Source organism: Eulemur rufifrons, chromosome 9 (genome assembly GCF_041146395.1).
Source record: "Eulemur rufifrons isolate Redbay chromosome 9, OSU_ERuf_1, whole genome shotgun sequence".
NCBI lineage: Eukaryota > Metazoa > Chordata > Mammalia > Primates > Lemuridae > Eulemur > Eulemur rufifrons.
Window position 1 is genome coordinate 17,037,277 of NC_090991.1, and position 21,558 is coordinate 17,058,834.

The following is a 21,558-nucleotide window of genomic DNA, read 5'->3' on the forward strand; positions in this document are numbered from 1 at the left end:
AGAAGGCCAGACCCTCAGATTCCATATGGTTGAAGTTCTGGCTAAGTCTGGAGCTTTCTTCACACTTGGCCATTAGAGCTCTGGGTTCAGGAAAAACTGGGCATGATAAAAGAAGACGGTGTGAGACAGAGACCCCCTGGGGGTCCTTTGGGACCTTTGATAAACTTGTCATACTAGAGCATGATTTTCTCTAATGTTCAGACCTAGCTTCACTGAGGGACAATTAGGGGATCAGGGCCTCAAGGCAAGACTCCCAGCTGCCTTTTTTCCCTTCCCATTTTCCTGGCAACCCCGCTACTTCTTTCAAAAGTTTGTTTTGTTTTGTTTTTTTTTTTTGAGACAGAGTGTCGCTTTGTTGCCCAGGCTAGAGTGAGTGCCGTGGCGTCAGCCTAGCTCACAGCAACCTCAAACGCCTGGGCTTAAGCAATCCTACTGCCTCAGCCTCCCGAGTAGCTGGGACTACAGGCATGTGCCACCATGCCCAGCTGATTTTTTTTTTCTATATATATTTTAGTTGGCCAGATAATTTCTTTCTATTTTTAGTAGAGACGAGGTCTCGCTCATTGCTCAGGCTGGTCTCGAACTCCTGACCTTGAGCGATCCACCCGCCTCGGCCTCCCAGAGTGCTAGGATTACAGGCGTGAGCCACCGAGCCCGGCCTTTTCAAAAGTTTTTGTACACAAAGCTACTGGGCCTGTTAGCTGAGCTCCAGAGCGTTAACAGCGCATTCAGGTACCGCATCCAGGGATTGCTTGCCATGATGCCCCTGCTCCAGGAGATCTGCAGCTGAGGCTTAGGCTCACCCCCTTCCCGAGCTTACCTGACACACACTGGACCAGAAAGAGAAAAATGCTGGGACCAAAGATTGGGCCCAATAGAAAGGGAGCCCAGTGGTTGTGATGAAATACTAAAACAGTAACTGCCTCTTCTTACAGTCATGGGGGTAGCAGGGGGTGACCATGGGAATAAAGTTGTTTTCTGGAAGCACAGAAGATGCAGAAGGAGGGAGCCTCAGAGCTAAGAGGTAAAGAAGCTCCTTCTGGGAATGGATGGACCCTGCTTTCTGAGGCCAGAGATTTAGCCCTTCAGCTCTACTTTCCGAGCCTTGGGAGGCTCTAGAATGGAAAACAGGGTGATAAACTAATAATCCCATGCAGGATTAACCAAAAGTAAATGAAGAAAGAAGCGGGGCAAAAGAGAAATTTAGCTAAACATACTCTTTAATCCTCTTCCCTTAGTCCAGAGCCACAGAGCACGGGGAAGATGATAGTGGAGCTGGTGGTAGAGTTTGGAGCCTCAAACTACTGCCTCACTTGTCCCTGTGGCAGCTCCAGTTCTGAAGAAGGCATAGTCCCGTCCCCCTCTCTGCTCCTGGGACCTAGAGGTCACCCAGCAAGGTGGGCTCTGGAGACGGGCCTAGTCTCTGACCCTAGGGCACCTGACTCAGAGGTTCCAGCTGCTGTGGAGACTGGCTCTGGGACAACCTCAGCTCACAGTGATGCTGAAGCCACAGTGGAATCTGTTGTGCCAGTGATTAAGAAAGGCTCCAAGAGCTAGTGTGACAGGCAGGGGGGTCATCTTCTTCTCCAGCATAGCACCTACACACCAGTTACTATCCACCAAGCCTCTAAACACCATGTTGGCCTGGAGCAAAGTCAGGTGGTAACCAAAGGAGAAGATTGTGTCATGTAGCTTTGTGCTTGCTTCAAACTCCACTCCAACCTGAATCTGTTCATTTGCCCGGTGGTAATCACTCGCATGGCCTCTGCCTGATCCCACATTCAAGGCAGCTACCCAGTATACAGCCAAGTGTTTCCCAGCCACTGTCAAGATGACCCCCTCTTCACCCAGTCACTGGTGATAAGCTGGCTCTCCTCCCAGCACTAGCTTTTGAGTGAGGCTCTGCAGGAAGTAAGCAACCATGATCACCAATTCCCCAATCAGGTCAGGATTTCCTAGGGTCAGAATGGCTGTGTAGTCATCTCCCTGATACTCTCCATGAAACTGCCATGTCAAGAACTTGGCTTGCTACATCTGGAAGACAGTCTTAGCTAGGAGCTGCTCTGCCAAGAGGAGCAGAACCTGGGCATTAAGGCTTCCACTGCTGTCCATATCGCCTACCACAGTGGGGAACGCCTCAGTGGGGCTAAGCTGCCAGTCCCCTGCATAGGCCAGGTGGAGGTGATAGCCCATCCAGCCCACTGCACTCCTGTACAGTGTCAGCCACCTGGAAATGGCTGCTCAGAACCTTGTTAACAGTGGGCTTAACTCCCTCCATCTGTGCTGGTAATACATCTTTGCATAGCCGATGCAGCTCATCAAAGCTTCCAGGGTTGAGCAGAGGCAAAGTCCCCATCAGTGTCAGGCCCAGTGTATTCCCCATTTTAATCCAGAGGATGGGGAGGGGCTGAAGTCAGCCTGGGGAAGGATGCTATTGCTCCCTCTACCCACCGCAAGTCCCACTCCCCATCATCCAGCTTCCCTATTCTAGAAACTTTCACATGGTCCAACGCTAGACCATGTCAGACCATTGTGCTGCCCTTTCTCTCTGGCACACCCTGGTCATCTTCACAGGGGCAGCAATCTTGAGTGATCAGTAAGTTTTCTTTGATAAATATATAAGGAACTGACTAACCATCTCTTTAAAGCAGCTCTTGGGGACATACATGGGATTAATAGTAATAAGATGGAAAATTTTCCCACTATAACATTTATGTTAGAATTTAGAGCTTAGGGATTTATTCTTTGTGTTGTAAGAGTTAATAAGCAAAAGACTGCTTCCCAGAATAACAAGAAGTAATTTATGGACAATTTCTTGTCTTGCAGTAGCACTTGTACCATGGGCTTAGTCCTGCCTCTCTGGAGTGACACTCTAATTCATTTGGATGGTGATGGGTAAGAGCTTTTCCTTTTTATTCTCCTACAGAAAGCCAGGGGGGTGGGGTTCTATCTTAGTGCCCATTGATTCAGCTGAAAGGGAGGTCCAGTGTGCCCAGCTGAGCTATCATGTTAGCAGCTCAATGAGTCCTTTTAAACTTCTGTTTTGTAAAGCAGAGTAAAAATACAACTTGCCAGGGTCTCTCACTTCTGTTCTTCTAGCCTATGTTAGGAATCCAGACAAGGAAGAACTAATTTGTTGGCTCACTCTTTAATCTGAGCATGTGGGACTGTTGCAATGCTCTCCCAAAGGATGACATGTCCTGTTTCAAATAACCTCTTGCCATTACTGCCAGCTGTCAGCCTACAGTATAACTCCTCTCCTGTGCCAGTTCCTTCCAATGACTCCCCACCCCCACCTCCTGGTGTTTTTAGAATGTGTCCCCAAGAGACCAAGACATTTGCTCCAGTTTATAAAACCAGGGTCAGGTTTACTAAGAACCCTCAAGACTTCCAAATAGAAATATACAGAACAGCTTGTCCAAAGCTGCAGCTAGGAAACTGCATTTAATTCCCTAACTCCAATGTGGGAATCCATTCATTTTTCCTGGTACATAAAATCAGACAATTTTTTGAAGCTTTTCAGTTAAGTCTTATGCTCTAGTTAACTTCTGCATGAGGTGCCTGATGATTCCTTCTACTGAACCAGCTGTTGCTAGTCTGGGAAACATCCTTTGAAACTCACAACTGAAATAACTTCCCCTCATTTGTGAATTTTTGTCTTGTTCTCTTTTTATCTTTAGTGGGTTCAGCGTATCAACAGATAACAGAGTTCACATATTCAAACCTGTATCTGTGCAGGCAATGTGGTAAGATGACTTTTGATATCTCTACAAAAGTTGTTTAATGAAGCAATATTTTGTGAGAAACATTTGAAATGGTATAATTCACTAAGAAAATGCTGTTGTATGATGTTTGTGTATAAAATTGTGTGATCTGTTTATGTAGCCATCATAAAGATGATCTAGAAGTGCAATATTCAAATTGTTACAGTAGAAGGCCATCAGCATTAGTGAACAAGTAAAATTCGGAAATATTCTTAGGCTCTGGAAGAGACTTAATGGATCAGATATTTGGTTGAAACGGTTTTATAGGACACATTTTTTTGTCGTTTCGTTTTTTTTTTAAGACAGGGTCTCACTTTGTCACCCTGTACACTTAGGCAAGAGTACAGTGGCATCATCATAGCTCACTGCAACCTCAAATTTTTGGGCTCAAGGGATCCTCCTGCCTCAGCCTACCCAGTAGCTGGGACTATAGGGGTGTGCCACCATGCCTGGCTAATTTTATTTTATTTTATTTTATTTCTTTTTTTTTTTTTTTTTGGTAGAGTTAGGGTTTTACTTGTGCTCAGGCTAACTTTAAATTTCATAGGGTAATCAGGGATAGTATTGACAGAGTTACTTTATAGATAGATAAATTTCCATTTAAACTGCTGGTAGCTATTTGCATAATGCAAATAAAGCCTAGAGAAAATACTGTGGCTGTTAATAACCATCAGCTGGTATATGGACACTTTTGGGTTATTTACTTTGTGCCAGGCTTTGTTCCAGGTGCTTTACCTGGATTTAATCATCACACCAACCCCCCCCAAAAATAGTGTTATTAAACCCCTTATGATGGATGAGAAAATTGAGGCTTGGAGAGGTTACATAACTGGCCTGAGAATATTTCTTATATTTAGACTGTTATTCTCTTATTCCAGATTATATAGAAAATGATCTAATATAACCAGGGAATGATGTGACTATGATTCAGAATCCATCCACAGGTGAAGGATTTGAATTTCAGTTTCTCATTCAGCTGCCTGTTCTGTAGAAGTGCCCTTCAGGAGTGGAATGGACAGAAGGCAAGCAAAATAAGAAATAAAAGAGCCTAAAAAGGACTCCAGGGAGATAATCTACTCCTGAATAACAGAATTAATAGGATTGAGGTGGTGGAGTCTTAAGACTCACTGAACAATTAACAGTCTTATGGTTTCCTGCAGTAACTGAGGCAGGACAGAGTTTCAGGTCCTGTGTTTAAACCAGATTTTTAGATTTAGGGCGTATTTTATAGGTAAATTTCTCATGGAAAAACTTATGACCTTCTTTGTCTAAGGCTCAGTTAAAGGCAACTGACTTATCTATTACCAAGTATTGAGTAAAACTAAGCAGCAGTAAGTACCATAAACGACAGTGTTTTCAGGTATATTTTGGGAGAAGTACAAGGCAGTCTTAATTCAAGTAATAACTTTAGATCAAGCTTTGATGTTCTAAAGTAAACTGACTAGTCCTAGCTCTGTTAGCTTATCACAGAATGAGCTTTTTTGGTGTACCTCATGGGGAGTAGTGAATTGAAAAGCCACAGGAAAAAAAAATAGATGATATATGGATCAAAGCAGCATTTAGACCAGGTGTTTCCTTCACAGGAAGATAGATACTGCAGCCTCCCACTCCCGTGCACCTGAACTATGTGAGGGTGACTAGGCTGTGAGTGTATTTTAGGGTAGTTGTGCCAGGCTCTATGGCATACGCTTTTGAAGCACATGTTTCCTAAATGAAGAAAACATGCCTTGAGCATCCTGTACATTACACTAAGCTGGCCCTTACCTTTGAATCTGTATATTGTAATTGAAATTTGCTCTGAGAATTTGGATCACTTTAAGTAATAGAAAGCTTTTTTTCTTCTTCTTCTTTTTTCTCCCCCAGCCCCAGGCAATAAATAGAAAGCATTTTTAAAAGATTCTGCACGTTTGTTTTAAGGAAAAATCTGTTTTCCTAATAAAAATGGACTGGCACAGTTTTCCCTTATTAAATTGGTAAAAAAAATTTATTTACATTATTAAATTTTAAATTATTATAGGAGATTGACAAGGATTCAAAGAACAGACACTGCCTTGTACTATTGGTGGAAGAATGAACTAAAACAACCTTTCTGGAGAGTGATTTGCCAATATGCCTTATCATTTTCCATGGCCTTTGACCTAGTATTCTCCTTCTAAGAATTTACACTAAGGTTATAACCATGGATATGTGCAAAGATTTTAGCTATAAGAATTTTTTCAGTGCTCTAATAATAGCAAAAAATGAAAAACAATTTAACTGTCTGAAAAATAGGAATTAGTTAAATTATGACATATCTGTTATTGAATATTATACAACAATTAAAAATGATCTAGTTGAAGAATATTGACATGGAAAGATGTTGGTGACAGACTATAAAGTATTATAAAAGAGCATGTTATAAATGGTATACCAGAATGTGGTCATATATTTGTTTATTAAAGATCTGTGCATTCCTAGCACTTTGAGAGGCTGAGGTGGGAGGGTCGCTTGAGGCTAGGAGTTGGAAACAAGCCTGGGCAACATGACAAGACCCCAACTCTACAAAAAAAAAAAAAAAAATTTAGCCAAGCATGGTGGGGTGCACTAGTAGTCCCAGCTACTTGGGAGACTGAGGGTTACTTGAGTCCAGGAGATTAAAGTTACAGTGAGTTAGATCAGGTCACTGCACTCCATCCTGGGTAAGAGAGCAAGACCCTGTCTCTGGAAACAAACAAAAAAAAAATCTACACATAAGCAAAATGTCTGGTAGAAAGACCTATACTATACTAAAACCTTAACAGTGGATATTTCTGCCTTTTATCTGAGGTCCCTAATTTTCTAATGTGGGCATGGATCACTTTTGTTATGAGGGAAAATTTTTTAAAAGGGCATTTTTAAGAAAAAGATGTAAATGAATTGACCATAGAATTCTCTCATACTATCTTTTTCTCTTAGGAGAAAGACGTTAGTTTATAGCTAATAAGACATTTCACTCACCAAGCACTAATTGAGCTCCAACTATGAACTAGGCATTCTTTTAGGCACTTGAGATACGTCGGTAAACAAAACATAGAAAAGTCCTTGCACTTGTATAACTTACTTCCTAGCATTTTTGGTTTAAGCTTTTCCAAGGTATATAACCAAAAAGGTACTTTTCGGTTCTGTTTACCCTTCTTGGGTTCCTGAGTTCAGAGTCAAAGATTTAATTAGTCTCAGAATAACCAGAGCTGTTCTTAGAAAGTAGCTCATACGTAGGAATAAATGGTTTAAAGAGACTAGGAGGCTAAGGCAGCAAGAATGGAAAACTTCATTAGATCAGTATTTGCTGCACATTAAAGGACATGCCCTTAAGGCTTAATGACCTCTATCTATGTGATTTTTGTGGAGCCTCTAAGAGTAATAGGGAATGTGTGCTGTAACATGATTCTGTGCTAAGGGAAGGAAATCTTAATATAGTAAATTATTGAGATGTTGAGCTTTCTAATGATAAAACACAGCCACCACAACTATAAGATCATGAGCTCCATAGGTACCCGAACCTATTTTTTTTCTAACTGGTGAGTTGTCAGTTCTCCTTCCTCCCCTTCCCTCTCCTCTACCTTAAAGATGCATCATATCTTTCAGCAAATGTCTAGTGTATTGCTGGTATAATTAGATTGGAGAATCTTGAATTTCAAGGTGTGGATTTTCTAGAAGTCAATTTTATAGAATTTAAAAATTAGAAGAGTTTGGGATACATATGGATTATTGGCCTTTGGTACCCCACAGTGCTACAGTGCTCATTTCCCAGCATATCTTTCAGGTCTGCCCTACAGAGTTTACACAAGGCTTGTGAAGTGGCCAGAATGCATAACTACTACCCAGGCAGCCTCTTTCTCACCTGGGTGAGTTACTATGAGAGCCATATCAACTCAGATCAATCGTCAGTCAATGAATGGAATGCTATGCAGGATGTGCAGTCCCATCGGCCCGACTCGCCAACTCTCTTCACAGACATGTAAGTCAGTTTGCCCAGGATTATGGAAGTCCTCTCTGTTGGGTCCTAGGGAGTCATAGGAAGCATGTTCCTACCTAATTTCTGCTCTTGGGAAATTAATCTTACCTAGTGATGTTAGTCATTGTCTATACAACATACCTGCCACAGATGAAGAATCCTGTTCTTTCTGTTGCTTGCAAAGGCCTGAGGAGTTTCACTCCTGGACACAATAGAGTTTTCATAGTCAAGAAATGCAATACCAAAATAAAAAAGTAAGACAAAAAAATAAATTAAGAAAATTAAGAGGCCGGGCGAGGTGGCTCACGCCTGTAATCCTAGCACTCTGAGAGGCCAAGGCGGGTGGATCACTCGAGGTCAGGAGTTCGAGACCAGCCTGAGCAATGAGCGAGACCCCGTCTCTACTAAAAATAGAAAGAAATTATCTGGCCAACTAAAATATGTATATATAGAAAAAATTAGCCGGGCATGGTGGCACATGCCTGTAGTCCCAGCTACTCGGGAGGCTGAGGCAGTAGGATCGCTTGAGCCCAGGAGTTTGAGGTTGCTGTGAGCTAGGCTGACGCCACGGCACTCACTCTAGCCCGGGCAACAGAGTGAAACTCTGTCTCAAAAAAGAAAATTAAGAAACAGAAATGCAATACCATAAAATTCCATTATTCAGATTCCACTAGTTTGAAAGTTGAGTTTAAAGGAGTTAGGCTGAAGTTTGTATTTTCATTATTTGTGAAAGAAGCATTTGGTAAGCAAATTGATGACATAGAGAAGCTTTTAGAGGGATGTTTATAATACTTAAGAAAACAAGATGCTTCCAGTTAATTTAAAAGAATGTCAAGCTACTTTTAAAGTTTAAAAAAATATTTTTTAAATATTTTATCATTCAGCTATCTTACTCTATCTTTGTCTTATAAAATCCTTGTCAATAAGATTTTATTTACTCTCCCTAGTGTACTGTGAGTTGGATAAAGGCATAAGGTGTGGAGTTGATGTTTATTTCCTTTTTGGTCTATGTGTTAAAACTTTTGTGACTCCTTTGGAAATTTTTTTACACTTAGTTCCTGCTTTGGCAATTAATCAGGAGGTTTATTTTGCTCTGAGTTGATCTTTCTTCATTCCAAGGTATTCTACAACTGGGAAAGAAGAGTAGCTACTTACTGTCTGACCTTACAAACAGGATTCTCCCTCTGAATCCTAAAGTTGTGCCAAAACATTTCATGATTTTTTTTAACACACTGACTGCCACACTAGAAAAAAAATTTTTTGTTTCTGTGGAGCCACAATGTTTTATTACAAAAATGGAATAAAAACTTTGAAAACAAAAGGATCCTTTCCAATTTAATGAAAAATTTGTTATTTTTATTTTCTGTGTGTGAGTTATATGCAGTTAAATTGTGAGTATTAATTGTAATAATAAGAACATCAACAAGTAAGATTTACACTAACCAACTATAGTTATAAATGCTTCGAGAGGCCCCAGGCTCAAAACTAGTGTGAGTTAAATACTCACACTAGTTAAATGTGTTAAAGGTGTAATTTAGATAATCTAATAAATGCTTTTTACAAGAAAAGGTAAAATTTCCAAGAATTGTGTGAAAGGAACAATCAAGAAAGCGATGGAATCTTCTCTGAATAGGGTTTTATTGGTGCTAAGACCTCATTTTCAGTAGCCCTGCTCCTTTCAAGATCTCACAGCAACTAAAGTGATAAGGATTCATGGTAAATTTTATTGGTGACTTCATGCTGTTGATGTGTTTCAGAGGAATGGATGTCTGATCTAGCTCAGAAAAGCACATTTTAAACCAGATTTACATGAGAGACAGAAAATTCTTCTCATTTTTCCTGATTTTATTAGAGATTTGGAAACTACACAAGCACACACACACACACACACAGAAAAATAAAATTCTTCATAATCTCTCTACATCTCTATGCAAAAAAACATAAAATAGTCCCTGGCACATGGTAGAAGCTCATTAAATGTTAGTTTTTAGTGTGTACAGTATAACTCCAATTTTAAGATGTGTTTAATAAACGGTTGTCTATCTATTCATACAAAAAGAATATGTGGAAACTGTAGGCCAGAGTATCAATAATAACTATCTCTGGGTAGAGGAATTTTCAATGATTTTAATTTTCTTTCTATTTTTATGTATTTTCCAAATTTTTCTCCAGCAAAATCGAGAGGAAAAGCTGTGCTTATATGTTGTAATGCTTTTTCCATTCCCTCTTCCTCCTGAAGTTGACTAGAAAAGCCTATAAAAGAATGCTGAGAATATAGGGATAATGTGTGCCAAATGGACTTAAGTGCCCGACTATGAATAGTTTATATTTTGAAATCCAAGGAAGGGTGGGGGAAGAAGGGAATATACATATATGGTGCCTCCACTCTACATCAGATGCTATGCCAGGCATTTTATAGTATCTTATTTAACTCTAAGAATCTCATGAGGCCAGGCATGGTGGCTCACACCTGTAGTCTCAGCACTCCGGGAGACTGAGGCAGGAGGATTGTTTGAGCCCAGGAGTTCAAGGCTGCAGTGGGCTATGATTGGGCCACTGTACTCCAGCCTGAATGACAGAGCAAGACCCTGTCTCTTAAAAAAAGAAAGAATATCTTGAGACAAGTATTATTCCTGTCTTTGTTTTATAGAAAAGGAAACAGAGGCTTAGGGAAGAGAAGAAACTTGTTCAAAGTCACACCACCAGTAAGTAGCAGGTCTGGGATTAAAACGTAGATTTGTCTGCTACCAAACCATTGTGTCTCAAACAAGTGTGAGGGATTGAGGGAAAGATTGCTTAGGAACTAGGGAATCTAATCCATGCACACAGGTGCTAAGATTTCCTTTTACCACTGTTTCTTTTTAATGGAAAACTGAAATTATACATTTACTTTCTACCATTACCTGTGTCTAGGGAAAAGGAAGCATGGATAAAACTTTTAATCCTATTTAAGAGAGGGATGCCTTGGCTGATTGAAGGGAAATAGCACAGGTACTATCTATATTCTGTAGGGTTTATGAGAAACTAAGAGACCAACTGGTGGGGAGCCCCAAGGTTGTGGAGTTAGAGCATCCATCTTTGGAGATTACTGAAGCTATTTTTGCAGCCAGTGATAAGGCTGTAGGCAGCAAGGGCAGGCAGGATGCCTGAAGGCTTAGTCCATTTCCATCTCCAAATAAGGAGGTACAGAGCAGATACCTTTCTTCAGTAGGTAACAGGGAAAAATGAGATAGAAAGTGCTCTCTGTCAGCCTCACTCAAATTCTGCATAATATGAAATAATGTTTTTAGAGAGAAGCATTCAGTTACATTGAAACAATACCTTTCTAGTAACTGGAGAGTCAGCTACCTAGGTGGATTTCATATTAAAGTTCAATGGGTAATTTTATTTATAAGAGAACCTGAAAACTAGGAGAAGCAACATAATCCTGAAGGCAGAGTCTTAGGCTGAGCTGAGAGTTCTGATTCTCTTGGCAATGTGGTTATCAGCATGTCATTTAACTTTTCAGCTGTTTGTTTCCTTTATCTGTAAAGTGAGGATAACAGTTTCACAGAGATATTGTGAAAGTTGTCATGAAAGGGAAAGCATCTTGGATAAAAGGACTCTAGGTAGTTGATCCCTACAACCCATTTTGTAAGAGAATTTGCCTTACTGAAGAAGGCAAGATCACTCTTCCCATTTTCTAGAACGATAACAATGAATAATCAGCATAGGGTGGCATTTGAAGCTACAGAGAAGACCCAGTTCCATAGTGAGACGTACCACTGGTCTGCCCAGCTTGATATTCTAGTTCATTAAGTGATACCCAGAGGTACTTGAAGGTAAAAGTATGAATATGGTCCTCCATTAAAGTATTATACTCAGTATACCCAATTCGTCTCTGCTCCTTCACATGAATGTATTTAAGGACTTTTAGACACTTATAACCTCTTCAAGTAATAGTTTCTATATGTTTACATTCTGTACATTCTGAAAATAAGCTTTTAAAAGTATAATTTTCTTTTGCTATACCTCTACAATATAAATTTGAGGGCAATAGAGAGAGGCAGGGCTTGCCAAATTGGAAACATAATCAAATGGTACATTTATTAACTTAGTCAAATTCCTGCTTAAGAGAAATCATCATTTCTCTCTGTTCTCAGACCAACTGAACGGGAGCGAACAGAAAGGCTAATTAAAACCAAATTAAGGGAGATTATGATGCAGAAGGATTTGGAGAACATTACATCTAAAGAGGTAAGAGACCTTGAGTCCTCGTTGTTCCTAGGCTAGGAGCGGGATAACAATAGGTGTGGGGCTAAAAATGGTGCATGGTTGAAAGCACAGAAGGACTTTACAGAGATTAGTACAGTATGTCATCTTTGTTTCAGATCCGAACAGAGTTGGAAATGCAAATGGTGTGCAACTTGCGGGAATTCAAGGAATTTATAGATAATGAAATGATAGTGATCCTTGGTCAGATGGATAGCCCTACACAGATATTTGAGCATGTGTTCTTGGTAAGTTGTGGGGCCACTTTAAGTGATATCTTGACGCTAACCCATATGCAATCTTGGGAGGGCACTGTTAAATTTTATTATATTTAAATAAAATGTAATTTATATTAAAAACTAAGGTAATAAGTACTCAAATCATATTACTTCCTATTTTATCAATTTTAATATTATCTGTGCTGTTAAGATTATTTACATCTATTATATAGTGGAAATGTTATGTAATGGTGTACTACTGCTCATTTCTTCCCAAGTCCTCATTTGGTAACATCAAGCTGGTAGATTAAAATTTATTATGGTGGGAGCCTGGCACGGTGGCTCACACCTGTAATCCCAGCACTTTGGGAGGCCGAGGCAGGAAGATCTCTTGAGGCCAGGAGTTTGAGACCAGCCATGGGCAACATGGTGAGACTCCATCTCTTCCATACACAAAATAAGCCAGGCATGGTGACATGTGCCTGTAGTCCCAACTACTTGAGAGGCTAAGGTAAGAGGATTGCTTGAGCCCAGGAGTTCAAGGTTACAATGAGCTATAATCAGGCCACTGCACTGCCTTCAGCCTGGGGAACAGAGTGAGACTCTGTCTTCCTCCCTGCTCCCCCCCCCAAAACACAAACTTACTGTGGTGGGAATATTAACACCAAGCAAATTAGCAAATGCTACAAATCAAGCTTTTCTTCCCCTAGGTTGTTAAATATTTTATCTACTTCTCATAATACTTAAATTCAAAATCATACCAGTCCACAGTAGTTATATACAGTGTTTCCAAATAGGATGATCCTTTAATGTCACTCTTTCAAATCTGCAAATGTGTCTAAGATCTGATGTATCTGAGCAGAGCAAGCAAGAGCTGCTTATAACTGAGAGACAGGGACTACTGGACTTTTAAACATATGAAACCTTGTAGCTATATTTTGAGTACCCCAAATACTTTTGTGATTGCCAAAAAGTTAGGGACTAAAAATTGTTCCTCATGGTTCCTGAACATTCAGTGACCTTGTAATTAGCCCAAGGAGACCTCTCTGACAGATGGACTGGGAAAAGCTTCTAAAATCCTTTTCTCTCATATGTTAAAGAGTTCTAGTTTTTATCTCTACCCAGTAATGGGAACAAGCTTAACAAGGATAGTTCAAATCATTGGAAAATGCCAAAACCTTGTTTTGTGTCCACTTTAACACTTTGACCAAAAAGGCTAACAAGGAACTAAATCAATTAGTTTGAATTTCACTTCCTTTCTCTGGCAAGGACACTTGTAAACTGTGAAATGATTAGAAGCTGGGAAACAGGAGAGAAGAGGAATAAATGCACAGGAACTGACTAAACTGGATCACCTCACTCTGAATATTCAAGAGTTTATTTCATGCAGCAGTCTTTGTGTCACTGAAGGCTTGTGCCCTGAAATAACTAGTTGACACTTTCTAGAGTATATGTGTCTCTAGAGTGAGTCATAGTGGTATATAGCTATGAAATTACTCATGAAAAGCTGTGTGCTGGGAGGGGAACTTCTTTTCCGTTACTCAAATTGACTAGTATGTGATATGCGTTGCTATTTCTGGATATAAATCATACTGCAAAACTCTCATTGGCTTTTCCGTTGTAAGGCACCTGGCTTCGTTGTTTCTTGTGTATACTTCCACAAGGATTCAAATATATCTGGCTCTTGTTTATCGGAAAGAATCTTTGTGTTATCTATAGAAAACTTATGAATCATTCATTCAAGTAGGCCGTGCCCGCAACTGTCTCCATGTAGCCTAATTTTTATGAAGGGCAAATGCCTGTAGCCAAAAAGAGCTCGTTTTAGAAAATGACCAAACTTGGAAGTCATTTTCCCATTGAACTTGGATTTGAACACCTAAAAGAATATAGACATGATAAATATCAAATACAATTAATTTCTGACTGGTCACCCTGTTTTATTTCAGACATACTTCCCTGTGTCTCTGATGCCACCCACTCAAAAACTATCCCCTTCTCAAATGATATATTTTAGGGCACATAAGCAACTTTTAATACTACTCTAAGCAAAAAGAACAATCTAATTCCCCTGAAATTTCATTTCCCTAATCAACTACAAATGCATTTGGGTATTTGTACCAATAGATTAATCCTGTGATTTCATGATATGATTTCAGGCATATTCTTCTCAATTTTTTTCTTATTACAAAATAATTTGTGTCCATTGTAGAAAATTTTAGAAGACAATAAATTATTACATTTAATCATCACCAAGACAGGTAATCACTGTTCCATTTGTTATATAATATTGCCTTCCAGTCATTTTTACTTTTCTATTTATATATACATAGGTGTTTATTTATCCACACACACATACACACACACACATATGTGTGTGATCTATGGACTTCATTTTTTAGAGCAGTTTTAGGTTCACAGCAAAATTGAGCAGAAGGTTAGCCAGGCCCGGTGTTACACACCTATAGTCCTAGCTACTTGGGAGGCTGAGGCAGGAGGATTGCTTGAGCCCAGGAGTTTGAGATTACAGTGAGCTCTGATCACACCATTGCATTCCAGCCTAGGCGACAGAGCGAGACCCTGTCTCTTTAATAAAACAAAAAAAAATTGAGCAGAAGATACAGAGATTTTCTTCCCATACACCTCCTGCCCCAACACATCTATAGCTTCCCTATTAGCAACATCCCCCACCAGAGTGGTACATTTGTTACAATTGATAAACCTACATTGGCACATCATTGTCAGTCAGAGTCCATACTTTACATTAAGGTTCGTTCTTGGTGTTATACATTCTTTGGTTTTGGACAAATTTATGATGTGTATCCACCATTACAGTAGCATACAGAGTTTTTTACTTTTTAAATACATATCTACATATGTATTTTTTTTAAATCATTGCTATTTTTTTTTTTTTTTTCATCTTGAACTTGTCTCAAGCGATCCTCCTGTCTCAGCCTCCCAAAGTGCTGGAATTACAGGCATGAGCCACTGCACCTGATCTGTATACATACATGTTTTTGAACAGAGGAAAATCTCTTCATCCTTAGACACAATTCTATTTTCTAGAGAGTGGACATTTTCTTTACATTGTGAATATTTTTCTTATTTGGTAAGAAAAACTTCCAAATTGGAGAATCCTGAAAGTTAACACTTTCCCAACAAAATAGGTACATGAACAGGTTGTCTTAAACATCTTATTATATGTGCTCCTTGGTGACTTCCCTTTGTTTCCACCGCCACATCCTATGTCCAGACCCCCATCTCTTCTCCAGTAAGTCTCTGCCCTGCCGGTTTTCCCAGCAGTTGGCATGGAAAAAGAGGTCTTATCCTAGCTGCAAGGGGTGGTGTTAATTTTCTGCAAAGTCATCTCTTGTGCATAGCTGCCATGCCTAGAGTTCAACCAGATTGTGTGAAGAGAAGCAGCAGGATTTCTCCCTCCCTTTGGAAGAATGCTCAGCCCTGCAGTGTACTGCACAGGAAGATCTGTTTATTTGAAAAGGTATCCAGCTGGTATGGAGAGGGAAAGTGTAGAGCATAGTTTAAAGAAAATCTACAGTGAGAAGAGGGAATTGATTGGTGGGAAGCCAGGGTGTTTCTAAAAAAAGAGGTTCTTCCACACCCTTATGAGTGTACCACTTCTCTGAGCTAGAAGCCTTTGCCCAACAAAATTTCAATATCAACCGTTCTCCTGGAGGCTGTTCAATTTGGCTGAGAAAAAACTAGATGTGAACAGAGACCGTTTGCAGAAAAGCAGGCACTTTCTTAGTTAAACAAGAGAAACAAGAATATTGGACACACAACCAGTAATTTTGCTCATGAATAAAAAAAGCAGTTAGAATTTTTACTGCTGATTATCTTTTTCAAGATTTGACATTACAGATCTTTTTAGAATAAAAAATTAAGCATCAAATTAGTTACTTTTACTGCAGGAGCAGAGAAATAGAGGGTGTATAAATAGATGAGACAGTAATCAAATGGATTATTTTAATCATATTCATGGTTTTTGTCCCTGAACTGGAGGTGTATGGCATAAACTTCTCTTAGAAGGAAAAGTTAAGGCCAGGCATCGTGGCTCACACCTGTAATCCCAACACTTTAGGAGGCCAAGGCAGGAGGATTGCTTGAGCCCAGGGCAACATATTGAGACCCTGTCTCTACCAAAAAACAATTAGCTGGGTGCATGTCCATGCCTATAGTCCTAGCCACTCAGGAAGCTGAGGCAAGAGGATCGCTTGAGCCTAGAAGTTGGAAGTTACAATGAGTTATGATCACACCACTGCACTCCAGCCCAGGCAACAGAGCGAGATCCTGTCTCAAAAAAAAAAAAAAAAAAAAGGAAAAGTTAATAGAGAGTTTATGCCTGGTTACTACAGACATATGACTTACAGTATTGAGACTGTAGATACTGTATGATAAAATGTAGACAGGGATGCCAGTTCATGGAGATTATGTCCAGTTGTATTTATCTTAGCAGAACCCCTAGTATAATCCTTACTTGCTACAATGTGCTCTCCTCTTCTGTTTTGCTTGGACAGTTAGACCCCCAGGAAGGCTATTTCTGGAGGGTAACATTTGAAAAGAAATCAGTTACTTGGGTCTTAGAGCCAGTTTACAGTGCGGGGGAACCAGAGTGAAAGATGGAAATGAACTTGCTTTAAAATACATTACAGTCCAAAGATTTCTTTTTACACTTCAGTAAGATTAGAATATGCTTTGCATAATTACATAGAACATGATGGAAACCTCCATAGAATTATGTCATTGTAAGCCTGAAAAGCACGGGGTGGGGGAAAAAGATTGGGTCTGTGGAGGGCCCCAGGGGGGCAAATAATGCATAGCATTTATATTGAGGACAGAAAAGTATACCTAGGTGACTCCAGTTCTTTCAGGTTGAACCTGAAGCAGCCCTAACCGCAGCCCAAGTCACTTTATGTGGGTGGGCTTCATTGAGTCAGTAACCAATGCCTTTAATTTATTTTGCCTCTGGATAGGTGTCACTTCAGATTGAATTCTCTCTGGACAGGTGGATGAAAACTATGGACTTTTCCCATCACATCAAGGTTATTTCCATCTAACTGGACAGAGTTCCACAGAGGATTTAGATTTCTAAATTAAGAAGTGAGGTGGTCACATTTCCCTGGCTCCAGTTAAACCACTCAATCCATATTTGATGTCTGTCTCCTTGAAGTTCTTGCCTGTTTCTTTAGTGTGGGGGGGCTAGTTTTTTAAGGTTGGGCACAGAGCCTTCAGAACCTCCCATATTTTTTGTAAAACAAGTCAGCCAAACCCTGGTCTCTAGAAAAGGTCCATCCCTTATTCACCTTTTCCTAAATACAACTTCAGCGTAGTGTCCTGAGATCTCCCAGTTCAACAGCCAGGTTACACAGGGCTTGTAATATGATTATAGTGCATACATAGCATGCTTCATTTACTTGTCTCATTTGATCATTCATTCATTCAACAAACATTTGTTGATCGTCTTTATTGTGCCAGGCATGAGACGAGGCATTTTGTATGGTCAGGTCTAATTCCAGAAGGAGAGACTAATATGCCATGTCAGATAGAGATACTCAGAGAAGGCCAATGGAATAAGGATACAAAGGTGACCCTGATTAGACAATTAGTTTAGGACAGGTCATTAGTAACATTAGCAAGAGTGATCATGAGGACAGAGGCCAGAGTGCTGTGGGTTGAGACACATGGGAATGAGGAAATAGAGAAAATGAGTATTAGACTTTCTTATGAAGGGAGGAGAGAAAGGACAGAGTCTATAGGAGGATTCACAGTGGAGAGGTAGTTTTATCATTTCTTTTTATTCTTTTCTTTTTCTTTCCCCAGAAGTTCATGAAAGAACAAAGTTTTTCCTTTTAATATGGGAAAAACTTTATATGTATAATTTGAGGGGAAGGTACTCATTAAATATGTAAGACTGGAGTGGGATGGGTGGTCCATTTTATAGATAAGGAAAGTAAAGACAGAGAGGTTAAGCAGTTTGCCCTATGCCCCACAGTAGGAGAAGGAGTCAGAATTTGAACCCAGGTCTTCTAATGCTAACTTCCATTTAATGCCTCTAATTCTCAAAGAGGGAAACTCTTTTTTTTTAATGTTTACCTTTTCAGAAGATATGAACAGATAACTCAAAGATGGAAAATGGACCTTAAACATTGAAAAAAGTTGCACACTTCTACTCATAAGAAAAATGCAAATTGAAACTACACGGGGATAGCATTTCATACCTATCAGATCAGCAAAAATTCAAAAGTTTAACTGTACATTTTGTTCGAGCAAGATTGTGAGGATAGTGGCACAACATGGAATTGTTTCAGACTCTATGGAGGGAAATTTAGCAATGTCTAACAAACCTGCATTTAGCCTTTGACTCAGCAATCAGGTTTCCACAAATATGAAACATCATTCATAGGAGAATAAACTATTATATCACTACCCGATGAAGTACTATTATGCAGAAATAAGAAAGGGTAAGGAAGATCTCTATGAACTGTTATATGAAGTGGTTTTGAGGATATATTGTAAAGTGAAGAAAGCAACAAAAAAAATGTATACTACTTCTGTGTAAGAATTGGTAATATGAGTAAGAATTGGTAGTAAGTATATGTTTGCTTATATTTTTTTTAAACTAGAACATAAATAGAATAAATAAGAAATTAATGAAAATGGTTACTAATAGGAATTGAAGAGATAGGGGTAGGAGTGAGACTTCCAAATTTACTTTTTCATAAACTTTTGACTTTCAATCATGTACAAGTTTTACGTACTCAAAAACTTAAATAGACTAGACACAGTGGCTCACACCTGTAATCGTAGCACTTTGGTGTAGGCTAAAGCAGGAGGATCTCTTGAGGCCAGGAGTTTGAGACCAGCTTAGGCAACATAGTGAGACCTCATCTCTACAAAAAATTAAAAAATTAGATGGGCATGGTGGTGTGCACCTGTAGCCCCAGCTACTTGAGAGGCCAAGACAGGAGGGTCAATTGAAGCCCAGGACTTGAAGACTACAGGTGAGCTATGATTACTCCCTATACTCTAGCCTGGGCAACATAATGAGACCCTGTCTCTAAAAAAAAAATTAAATCAAAATGAATGGGAAAAGCACACTCTAAAATTGAATACAAACTGGGCTCAGTGTGTACCTGTAGTTCCAGCTACTCAGGAGGCTGAAATGGGAAGATCACTCGAGTCTGGGAGTTTGATGTTGCCATGAGCTATGGTGATGCCACTGCACTCTAGCCTGGGCAACAGAGCAAGACCCTGTTTCAAAACAAAGCAAAAAAACCCCACAAATAAAATTTAACAGGAGCAAATTAACTCAAATGTATATCAAATTGATTACCTCATAGAAATTAATTCCAGTAACTTTGAAGCATGATACTCTGATTATACCCCTTAGTGAGATATAACAAGGAAAAAAGGAACTACGAACAAAATTAATAGGTTTGTTGTTGGTTGTTGCATTGGTGTAATAATGTTGAATTTATGTTGTAAGAGCAAATGAATTGTTAGGAACCAAGATTCTGACCATGGATTAGGGTAGAGGAAGGGCAAGAGTGAGGAAGAACACTGTGGTGTTGACTTTGAATTGGAGGACCAATGTAAACTCCATTTTTTTTTTAAGAAATTTTCCTAGTTCTGTCCACTGCAAAGTTTTAGAAGCAGTGACACATGGTAGTTAAGAGCATACCTAATTAATCCCCAGATCTTGATTACAAAATATTCTTCATTAAAAGAAACCAGGACTCTTTGAGGGAGATGGCTGATTCTACTCACAAGTGAATCTGGAAAAACTTTTTGTACCAGAAAGCAAGGAAGACTAATGGGTCATATCAGAATGGACCAGCTTCAAGAGATTTCCACTGGCTAAATTCAGGACAATTCAAGTGTCCAAATTAAATAAATAATGGTGATGTATTATATTAAACACAAAAAGAATTCAAGAGTCCATAGTGACACTCAAAAAAAGGAAGGATTGGGTAGGTGAAGCTCTCTTTTATAGAAAAATGTCAGCTAACATGCAGGAATGATAAAATTAGAATATCATCATTTTATAACCTCTAGTAAGATAATTGATTTGTACAAGATCAGCAATTGATGCCAAAACCATAGAGTAAAACTTACTGTAAAACAGCATATACACATGGCTTCAGAGATTACTAAATACCCATACATTATTAATTGTAAAGAAGCCTTTACAATAGAGGGATGTGGGAGACACAAAGGTACCTTGACAAAGAATGCAAACTTAACATGACAAATAATGGGACAAACTGATGTGTGCCTCCTGATTTGATGCACCAGGAAGTATATATACAACATGATCCTTGTGATATTCTTGCCAAAAAATGTTTGACTTGAATCTAATCATTGGAAAATAATGAGACAAAGTTCAGTGCTTGAGGAGTTCTCCAAGATAACAGATTTGAGTCTACAAAAATGTCAATATCATGAAAGACCCCTCTCTTCCCCCCCCAGAAAGCAGAAATGGACTGTTCTAGATTAAAAGAGATAGAGGATAGAGAAATGACAACTAAATGCAAAGCAGATCCTTGATTGAGTGACTATAAAGGACATTTTGGGGACATTTGTGGAAATTCAAGTATGGATAGTGTATTAAGTTATTAATGTTATATTTCTTGGATGTGATAATGGTATTATGTGAGAAAATGTTCTTAGATGATATGTGCTCAAATATCGAAGTGTCATGATGCTCAAATTGCTTTCACGTGGTTAAGGGAAGAAAAGTGTGATATATACTGAAAGAAAAGGGAAAGAGGAAGAGAAAGCAAATGTGGCAATTGATGTGTATTCCAGATAATCTATAGAACTCTCTCACCAAAGTTTGCCTTTTATTAAAATTTTATATATCATGCTTCCCTCATTTGTTTGATAGAAGCTGCTATTTCATGCTTTCCCCTACACATACATACATCCTGCTCCTCCTACTCTTTAGATGCAACTTAATATGCTAGAAAGAGTATGGGCTTTGGAATCAGATCTAGGTTTAATGCATAATCTGCTTTGTTCATTCAACAGATGTTTATTGAGCACCTGCCAGGTGCCAGGCACTTGGCAAGGTGCGTGGGTTTCCATAGGGAACAAGAGACTTGGTTCCTGCCCTCGAGGAGCTTATATTATAGTGGAGGAAATAATTAGAAAATAAGTACATAAATAAATATATAAATGTGAATTGTGATACATGCTATTGAGGAAAATATCAGATTACTATGAGCAAGAATAGCAAAAGACGTCTAATTTACATTGGATAATGGTCGGACACCTCTCCTACTCTGATCCTGAGCAAGAATTATTTAAATTCTATAAGAGTTGGTTTACTTATCTG

At 39.2% G+C, this 21,558-nt stretch overlaps 2 protein-coding genes and 1 pseudogene across 2 annotated transcripts in view; 2 read left to right on the forward strand and 1 right to left on the reverse strand.

Annotated features, from left to right (window-relative positions):
• Window positions 1-5,838, forward strand: part of SSH2 (slingshot protein phosphatase 2) — a 66,160-nt gene extending 60,322 nt beyond the window's left edge. The window contains exons 5-8 of the mRNA XM_069482200.1: window positions 2,827-2,895; window positions 3,681-3,746; window position 4,071; window positions 5,785-5,838. Of these exons, the coding sequence (XP_069338301.1) occupies window positions 2,827-2,895; window positions 3,681-3,746; window position 4,071; window positions 5,785-5,838 (190 nt within the window). The remainder of the gene's footprint in view (window positions 1-2,826; window positions 2,896-3,680; window positions 3,747-4,070; window positions 4,072-5,784) is intronic.
• On the reverse strand, window positions 1,486-2,383 carry LOC138391950 (mitochondrial import receptor subunit TOM40B pseudogene; annotated as a pseudogene).
• Window positions 5,839-7,539: 1,701 nt separating the features above from the next.
• LOC138391993 (protein phosphatase Slingshot homolog 2) overlaps window positions 7,540-21,558 on the forward strand; it is a 37,210-nt gene continuing 23,191 nt past the window's right edge. Inside the window, exons 1-3 of the mRNA XM_069482199.1 lie at window positions 7,540-7,740; window positions 11,880-11,973; window positions 12,108-12,236. Of these exons, the coding sequence (XP_069338300.1) occupies window positions 7,589-7,740; window positions 11,880-11,973; window positions 12,108-12,236 (375 nt within the window). The 5' untranslated portion in view covers window positions 7,540-7,588. The remainder of the gene's footprint in view (window positions 7,741-11,879; window positions 11,974-12,107; window positions 12,237-21,558) is intronic.